The sequence below is a fragment of the Oreochromis aureus genome, linkage group 7, assembly GCF_013358895.1.
Source record: "Oreochromis aureus strain Israel breed Guangdong linkage group 7, ZZ_aureus, whole genome shotgun sequence".
Lineage (NCBI taxonomy): Eukaryota > Metazoa > Chordata > Actinopteri > Cichliformes > Cichlidae > Oreochromis > Oreochromis aureus.
This window is the reverse complement of record NC_052948.1, coordinates 14390183-14399807: the sequence shown is the minus strand read 5'-3', so window position 1 is coordinate 14399807 and position 9625 is coordinate 14390183. Positions and strand designations below refer to the sequence as shown.

The window sequence follows — 9625 nt, the reverse complement described above, 5'->3', positions numbered from 1 at the left end:
GGGGATATTCAAATACTCCTCTACCCAAAACAGCAATAGAAGCTCCTCAATTTGACACAAAAAACCAACTCCTTTTGTTGTACTGCAATAATTTAACATATTTTAAATTAATGCACTGTTGTGTTATGTTAATAACTTAAGACGAACTCAAGAGTCATGCACATTCATGCAAATATAATGGAAAAGGGGGATAGAAAGTAAAATATATATTCTTGATACTAACAAGAATGTATTTTGTTTTCATATGTAATATATTACCTGTCCAGTCCAGAGGATACAATATATATCACAATTGTAAAAAACAAACAAAAAAAAAAAAACCTAAAGATCTACCTGACATTATGAATGCAACTTTTATGGCCATGAATTAAAAAATATCAAACAATAAAGACTTGGATTGTTTTCTGTATGACACTTTCAGTCTCTCGCAGTCTACCATGTAGACGCAGTCACAGAGTCTAGACTGTAAGGTGCACAGATTCTGTGGCTGCAAAACAAACCCAAATAATCACCACTCCACCACCTTGCTTGCTGGTATGAGGTGTTTGTGCTGATATGCTGCTGTTCCTGGTATTCCCCGAGAACAGCAGCTGTGCATTATAGCTTTGATCTCATCTGAGATTGTCTCATAAGTGTTGTCTTGTTTTCAGATACAAATGTCATGTTCCTTTAAGAGAGAAGAGCATTTCTCCTGAGAAAACACGTCATACTTATTTAGTCTTTTTTAATTGTTCTGTCATGAACTTTGACATTTAACATGCCAACTGAGGTCTGTCTAGTCTGAGATGTAGCTCTTAGTTTTTTCATAGTTTCTCTGAGCACTTCACAGTCTGATGTTGGGATGAATTTGCTTGAGTTTCTCAATGGCTACTAGCAAACAGGGAAATTGTGCCAGCTTTTCTTTTGTCCTAACATGGCATTATCCATGTTAGGACACTATTTATGTTACCCTTTTAGTTGCTGTCCAACTGTATCCTGCTGTGTTATTTTGTCCTTGTTCATTTCGCTGAGGTATTTTTCAAAGTCTGCCACAGTCCCTGAGTCATTATTTGGTCACTGCCCGGCATGTGTTACGTTTTTCTTCTTTTCATTGTCAGCTACAGGTTTACAGGCTAATGTGAGAACAGGAATATGAAGACACAAATATTGACCATTATCACTTTATTTCACAATAACATAAATATTTTTCTCTGAAACATTTTTACATCATTTGGCACTCATTTTGCAATTATTTCATTGAAGGTTAAGGCACAGCATGGGAGTAGATCACACAGTTAAAGATGCAGCACACAGTGCAAGAAGAATTTTAACAAGTAGGTTGTAACCTAGAAACAAAAGGCACAGTCAGATTAATGGGACTTAATCAAAAAACAAAAATCACATTTTTGATTTACTACATATGCACTAAACATGTAGCAACAAATCAAATCTATCAACATTCAATGCTACATATTTAAAATCATTTATAAAAGGCTTCAACTTACATCTAAATAAATCAAGATGATCAAAAAATATATACGTGATTTGGAAAAAGCAAAGCACTTTTGTATTTTTCATATAAATAATTGTTAATACATAAAGCATTGCCATTAAAACGAACCAAGAAACACACTATGCATTGACACTTGCATCACATAAATGGAGTAGCTACGTGTACTAAACAGACTGGTTCATCAGTCGTTTTGCCCTCTGTGTAGCAAAAGTTACTTAAAGCTCATGACTGGATACAGAAGGAAAACTCTGATTAACTACTGGTCTGACAGCACTCCACCAAAAACATAAACACTCACCTATTTTAACCGTGCAACCTCAACTGAACATTTTTTGTTTCCAACATCCTGTAATTCAAGTCTGTACATGACTGAGCACATGTGATAAGTTTAAATGCACTTCTGTAGACAGACGATCATGATATGTGTATGGGCTTACGATAGTTGAGCAAAAACCTCAGTTCAGCATCATGCACTGGTCCAAAGGCATTTAATACACAGTTAAGTGTAAATATGTCAAACAATTAAAATTTCCAACCATTAGAAAATGGGGACGATCATATTAGAAATATCTTCTTTCAGCTGAAAATACCTTAACATGAGGGAGAAGACAGATCTTTAAATCTGATTTGATGATGTCTCTCTATCAGCACTCTTAGGAGCTACTGGTAGTTTCCAGAGTTAGCATCATTTGGAACATTAAGATAACCTGTGTGCATCGTGAGACCTTCAGAGGAAAGGTCAGAGGAAAGGTCAGAAGCAGAGCTGTTATCTGGCGACATCATTCCAGTTTTGAAGGAGCCTTGCAGATCCATGTTGATACAGAGCACATCTGAAAGCAGCTGCCTCTTGTAGTTTTCCAGACGCATGAAGACATCCTGGACTGAAGAGCTCCTCCCATTCACCCAAGTGGGAAAAAGGCTTGGGGAGCTGAAGTGGGATGGGATGGACTTGTAGTGGTGCAGCTCCAGTTGGCAGAACAACCTAGTATTCATGAGAAGTATTTACCAGCATGAATATGGAGTAAGCTGTAACTGTTTGATTTTGTCTTATTAAATCAGGTTAAGATAAAAAAAACAAAAACAAAACATTTTTATGACAACGAATCAAATGCAGATGTGTGAACAGGGAGAGGGAATCTGCAGTTAGCGGTTCTGCTTCACTTTCAAATTATCATATAGATCCTAAAACCTCACTGTAGATCATCTTCTATGAACTACACAGCAGATAGCTACAGCAACTGAATGATACTGTTGCTCTGCAACTGCTGGATGTGTCAACACGGTGAGTTTATCAAGCAGAACAGTGATTGTCAGTCGCTACTTGTTTCTGCTGCCCCCAACAGGATCAAATAACCAGTTACTTCAAATTTTAGTTTAAATTCAGCATTGTTCATTCACTGTATAAAGCAGAGCCAGTTTTGGGGTTCATCAACATGGCATCATAATGACAGTCTTTGTAAATATGTGGCATAAATGGATTGCAGAAACTGTAAGTTAAACTTTTGTGTAACTGCAGAGCTAAACCTACCTGGCAGATACACTGCGGGACAAGCTTCTGGAGGTCTGGCGAAGAAAACACTGTAGGATTTTCAATAACTGTTCTTGAATCCACACCACATCTTCCTGCACATCTGGCAGCCACTCCAAAAGTCTACACAAGGGACAAATTAGTCAGATTATTAGTCAGAGGACATAGTCGCCAGAATCAGAATACTTTATTAATCCCTGAGGAAATTATATGGTTACAGTTGCTCCCAGACAGTAAAAACAAAAACTGACTGAACCAACTTAAATAATACTATATATATTGCAGTAATAGTAAAATAGTGCTAAGACGGATTCCCACTGTTTGCACTCTATGTAAAATACAGTTTAAAGGTAATTAGTTCAATAAAAGGGACTACATGTACAAACAGACAGACGGTGCATATGAAGGAATAGGGACAGACGTAATTAAGTCCTACAGCACCTGAGAGTCAAGGACATAGCAGACTCCAGGGTGAGAGTGTAGGGAAGCATCATGGCTGTGGCCATCCTGACAGGAAGCAGGTTGCTTAGCGACTGCGCCAGGCTCCTCCTCTCCATGCAGGCCTCGACCAGAGCTGCAGAGGGAGGCAGAGAGACAGAATTACCCTCCTCTGTGCAAAACTACAAAGAAACTGTACACAAGTTCTATCTTATGACATATCAAAGGGATTTTTTCAGTACAGAGGACATCGTGTACTTTACTTTCCCACAAGACTTGCAGTGACGTAAAGGTTTGAGCACTCTTTTATTTAAAATTTGTGTTGAGAGTATTACAGTTAGCATAAAATTTGCTGATTTCCAAAAGATGAAACAAGCTCGACATTTAAACTAAGATAAGGGTTTTATAAAACGACTGGCACTAGAATAATCACCTCTCAGTTTTATGCCTTAACCCACGGGGGTAGCAGTGCAGTTCATATCCAAGTCTGCCCTGATTTGACCTTTAACAATTTTATCCTTTTAGACATAGTAAGAATTCTTCATAAAAAACAGCAAAAATCCCAAATGTTTGTTGTGAGGTCACAGTGACATTTAAACACAGAGAGTTCCTCCATAAGTTCAATTTAAAGAATTCACTTCAGGTATTCCTGAGATATGGCACAAGACGTCTAGTCACAAAAACATAAACCATCTTGGTCATGGTTCCCTGTGTTCTGGAAAAAGAGCAGCAGGTAAAATGTTTACAAAGGTCTCAGGACTTTAGTTAGATTTATAAGGCTTAACAAGGATTGAAAAACTCAGCTGGCTACATAAAGGCTTACAAGCTGTGATTTCTCCTAAAGAGAGTTTTAATATGAACCAACTGTGCAGGATGCTGAAAACTTTTTCTGAAACTGGGAGAAATGGAACAAAAAAGCAACATTGCTTAAAATTTTAAACATTAGGTCCTTGCATTTTTGTTCACAGTGACAAATATTTTAACGATTATGAAAGGAGTTTTAAATTGTTTTTAATCTCTAGATATATTTATCCACTACCCAGGCAGATGCTGGTTTCAGTTTACTAAAAGGTTCTTGCTTTGTAACAGTGCGTAACAACTTTTCAAATCAGTCTGTACCTTCGGCATCATGTTACCTTTGGACAGAGCGGGAGGAAGGTAATCAGTGATCTGCTCGTCGAATGAGGCGCAGGCATAAACCTCCAATGCTGTCTCTTCCACCTGTGACTTTTCTTTGTCTTCACTTTTATTTGCGTCCTCCTCTTCACTGACTTCCTCATTTTCTTCTTTGTTAGCTAGTAGTGGTCTGTCTGTATAAATTCGATGGAGATTAAGCAATCCTGAAAACAAGAGAAAATACCAGAGTGACTCATTTAATCTGGGACCATCTGTCTCAGTCATTTCTTAATAAAATAAATAACTTAACGAGTTCATAATGTTTAAAGTACTTGTGTTGTTAAGTGTTGCCTTAGTAAACCCATGCTTTTACATGGTTACATAAAGCTAATGACTAACGATAATGGCTAAGAGACGCCAAATCACAGGAAAAATTGGTCTATTGATTTGATGACATAGTCATAGGAAGCACAAGCAGTGATAGCATATCTGGCTGATAATGTTTGTTCATATCTCAGAGCCAGGGGACAAAAGATCGATTCAACTTGTCAGTACCAATCAGAAGAAGCTTTCAAGTAAGTTGGCAGATCAACAACCCTTACCATTTCTCTTTAAAAAATGCAGCGCATCCGTGTATCCCTGTTTACACATGGCCTTCATTACCTGCAATCAAAACAAACACATAGAGTTATCTCACATGAGTCAGAGAGGTCCACTGAGTTCACTCACTGAGCCAATCAATTTGTCAGCAGCTGTGTGTGTATCTCTATGTGCATAGATCCGGAAGGCTGTAATCAAGCTGCATACCATTGGATCTGGAGGAAAAAGTGCTCTGGAGACTCTGTAGAGGTTTTTGAGCGTGAACTTGATGCTTGTGTTGGTGAAGCGAAGCTCGTGCATGTTGGTCGAGGTGTCTCGGGGGCAGATGTCGCTCTCTCCTGAGAACGGGGACACGGTGATGGTGTTTTTTAGCTCATACTGAGGGAGGTTGTCTGAGATTCCTCCGTCAACATATCGCTGCACAAATAAAGAAAAAAAAAACATCAGAAAATCTACAGAAAATAACACGTGATTGACTTTAAAGGACCCGTGTCCTTACAGCATTTTCTAAACAGGATGATGATAGCAATGACATAATATCCCGTGTATTGACTAATCTGTGTTTTTATTGAAGTGGAGGCATGGCAGAGGTTTCACACTGTGTCAACAGATAAGATGTGGATGACATCAGCAATCTGAACTTGAGCCACTGAGGGTTAAGAGAGCAAGAACAGAGTAACTTTGAAAGCCTGTGCCTGCACCATCACATTTGGCTCTGCTACTCTCTAATTTTGGTCACAAGCTCTGCATACAAACAAGAGCATGTAAGCTCCAAAAAAAACCATCACAAAGGCCACGGCGAGCAGTTGGGACCGCTGGTATTGCTCAACGATGTTTCCCAGAAAAAAACCTTTGTTCTAGAAACATGTCCAGCAAAACTTCCCCTTTAGTGTGAGATCTGCGACAAACACTAACTCGGCAGGAATTTTATAATCATTGTTTCCAAACACATGCCATTCAGAGCAAACACGTTCTCAGGGAAGGGAGGCCCCTGACGGGCGCACTTACAGAAAGAAGAAAAAGTGCCAAAAGTCACAGCAAAGCACAATGGAAGGAAACACGGTGTGTAATTCAAGCAAAGCAGCAAAGCGGACTCGCCATGACACGTTTTAAACATGCTGTGCTTCTATATTGCAACATTTAATATCTTCTTAGTGAAAGATTTAATTAAATATTCCAAAAGCGGGAACGTGAGCTTAGAAGAAAGGTGCACGGATGCCAGATAAGAGTAAATTTACTTACTACTCCTTGCAGTGTAGGAGGAATGATGCCACAGTACACTGGGATGTAGGCACTGCAGACACATGCCTGATTTGGAAAAGAAATAATAAGAAACACCGTTTAATAATTGTAAATGGAAACACAGTTCTTTGACTGCTGGAGATTTTCTGATTGATTTAAATCAAATCAAGCAGACTGCAGCTAAATAATACTCACAGCACATAAACACTGTGATATCAGAAATTATTATTATTGTTTTTCTGGTCTTAAAGGATATTTTTTAATAACATTACCTGAAATTAAAAAAAAAAAAGGGCTGCAGCTTGTAACTTTTATTATTACAATATAACAACCTACACAACAACAATTCAAGCAGAACATATCAGAAAATGGTGAAAAAAATGTGTGTCATAGTCCAGTGTAGCATCTGCATATCATTTGTTTCACCTCAGTAACAACAGAGTTGCAGTGGAGATGAATATTATGTTGCAGCGAGCCTGCTGATCAAAGTATTAACACATGCATACCTGCACCACTTCCTCCTTGTTGTTGAACTGGGTCACCAGGACGTTTTCTCCGTCTGTAACTCGGGTGAGAGAGATTCCCAGCCGCCCACTGGCATGATGGTGGCTATCAGCTGGCAGAGTGCTTTGCAGCATGTGTCGCACGATCTTCACCAGGTTAAAGGAAGGATGCATCGGCCCGAGGAACCGCTTTCTCGCATCTTTGGCAACCTCGATGATGCTTGCACCAGCCTCTCCTGTGAAACATGGAAACGGATATTGGCGTCTGGGAACTGTTGTGCACTTTATGACAGAAAGTTTTGGTGCTTTTGTTGCAGTGAATAAGAACTAGATAAAGCATTTAAAGGGGACAGGTTAATGGACATCAGTGTAATACACATATATATAATTAAAAGCATGCCAAATTTTAGCAATACTCCAATATTACATTCATAGTCTTTGGGAAGGCCCTGTAATATACAACAAAACAGACACAAATACATTTACAATCGTTTTTTACATGCAGAGCATCAGATAAGGGGACTTGCTTGGGTAACAGGCGATACATTTAAAGCAAGAATTAGAGGACTGTGATCCTGTTACAAAACATCCTCTCTTCCTCAGAAGATGGCTATCACTTTTGAGTTGCACCACTGAGCTGATGAGCGTGAGGATGGCCTCAATGCCACTCTGTTTCCATTTCATGCTACATCATTCTCTTATCCCGCTCATTTCAAGCTATAATGCATAGTTACATGCAATAACTTCTACATAACACTCCAGATTAGCAATCTAAGGCCCAATAGATACTTGCCGAGACATACTCCAGTGACCAGAGCAGTGGCGGTGAGAGCTCCAGCAGATGCACCGTATATGTGCCGGGCGTTCTGGACCAGAAAGGGAGCCTGCTCCTGCAGGCAGCTAGCCACGCCAATGTGGTAGATACCGAGGAAGCCGCAGCCTGCGAAAGAGATGTTCCACGGGGAGTCCAGTGGAAACATCCTGCCAGGGCGGTCCACAGCTGTGGACTCCAGTGGGGCTAAGGTCGCTGGAACACGATACGACTGAGTTTACGCAGATACCAACTTATAAAAACTAGCTAACAGTCTCCTTCTAGAGCCTGTTAATAACTTAATGTCTACTGTCCTCGTTAAGCCTAAGTCAGATTTTCCGTTGCGGGTAGCTACGAAACACTCAGACTGTTTAAGAATGCCTTCACGGTAAAAAGTAAGTAAGCTGTAATTACAAACAGCCCTGGACTGGTTAATATACCGACGCAGCAGACCACGGGGACTTGTTGTGATTTCATGAAGTACTGGCGTGAGGAGGGCGTAGAGTGAACCCACCTGGCCAATCATCAACGACACCGCAAATTCTAGTTCACCAATCACAATCGAGAAAGACACTAAAGCGACCAATCACACTCTGCGTCGTTGAAACACCCGGAAAGTCACAGAGCGGTCACTTGCGTCTTCTCTGACAGCTGTCAAAAGTTCGTCCCCAGACGGAGCAAGGCGTTTTGTTTTGTCCTTTCTATATTTGTCTATCTGTTTATGTTTTTTCGTTGTCAGGAAAAAATGTCCAGTCTAGGATCTATGAGAATTTTCTTCAATGATAGGTATTATCGCTCGGAAGAAGGTGTATTGATTTCCTGTTATGCAATATTGGCAAGACAAGCCAGATCACCCCCCCCCCCCTCTCTCTCTCTCTCTCTCACACACACACACACACACACGGCGGCATCGCCACAAAATAGTAAACATTGGTGCAAGTTGAAATGGTAGTAGGGTTTCACAACATACAGTAATGAAGTCCCATATCTCTTGCGCCTGAAGTACGCCCAGCAATAACACTGAAATGTTTTTCTGCAACACTTCACAGAAATAGATTGCAAATAGTCACTGCTGTGGGAACTGATTCAGGTTCTGTTCGGGACACCATGATTTCTCCGGGGAGCATGCCCTATTATGAAACAGCATGAGCTAGAGTTGATTCTTTTAAAAAAAATTATAACTGGATCACAAATTGTTCTTGGGCAGTCCAGACCTCCTGGGACACGCTTGGACTCACAAAAAATGGACTAAGCTCCAAGAAAGCCACTAAAAAAAAAACAACTAAAGAATACAGGAGGTGACACTTTTTTTCTGACGGAGTATTAAGTTCTGATCACTCTGACTCTACCACCTTTGACCTTTGGCATAATTTATCTTAGTCAAACAAATATTTTTACACTTTAAAGTAAATTTTCCACAATGACCTTTTGACATAATTTCCTCATCGATATGTAATGCAAATCATTACATATTGATTTCTGGACTTATCACTGAACAAATGGACAACACAGTTAAAAAACAAGTAGCACATTTGAGGACGAATGATCACAGTATAGAAGCTAAAGGTCTCCTAGAGCTATTTTCTATATAAAAAATATATTTATTTATAAACATACATATATATTAAATACCATATGTTATGGCTGTTTTGTGTATGCCAGAATAACTGTAGACTGAAAATATTATTTTTAACTAACATTTGTCAGTAAGTTAAAAGTAACAATTTTGGAATATGTATAATTTATATGAATATGTTAGCTGTAAGTTAATGCAAATATTAAATCAGCAACTCAATGCATTAGGCATGTATACATGGTCAAGACAACATGCTCTTCAAACCAAGCATGAGAATTAGGAAGAAAGGTGATTTATATAACTTCAAAAGTGGCATGGT

General features: G+C 39.3%; 1 protein-coding gene across 1 annotated transcript; it reads right to left on the bottom strand.

The window, feature by feature from the left end:
- Positions 1–1144: 1144 nt before the first annotated feature.
- On the bottom strand, positions 1145–8274 carry pnpla2 (patatin-like phospholipase domain containing 2). The gene is made up of 9 exons (XM_031747396.2): positions 7713–8274; positions 6923–7155; positions 6417–6482; positions 5382–5591; positions 5177–5237; positions 4595–4798; positions 3462–3594; positions 3021–3143; positions 1145–2474 (listed from the first exon to the last, which is right to left on the bottom strand). Exons 1-9 carry the CDS (start codon positions 7897–7899, stop codon positions 2153–2155), a joined length of 1539 nt encoding a protein of 512 aa, XP_031603256.1. The 5' UTR covers positions 7900–8274; the 3' UTR covers positions 1145–2152.
- Between the last annotated feature and the right edge of the window lie 1351 nt (positions 8275–9625).

Bases quoted from the DNA above. Each gene is read 5' to 3' on its own strand.
- pnpla2 (XM_031747396.2), bottom strand. From the start codon at position 7,899: ATGTTTCCACTGGACTCCCCGTGGAACATCTCTTTCGCAGGCTGCGGC. The intron at 7,156-7,712 runs GCAAGTATCTAT...CATGTTTCACAG, and splicing joins GGTCACTGGAGTATGTCTCG to GAGAGGCTGGTGCAAGCATC. The intron at 4,799-5,176 runs GTAAGGGTTGTT...TCTTGTTTTCAG, and splicing joins GCATTTTTTAAAGAGAAATG to GATTGCTTAATCTCCATCGA.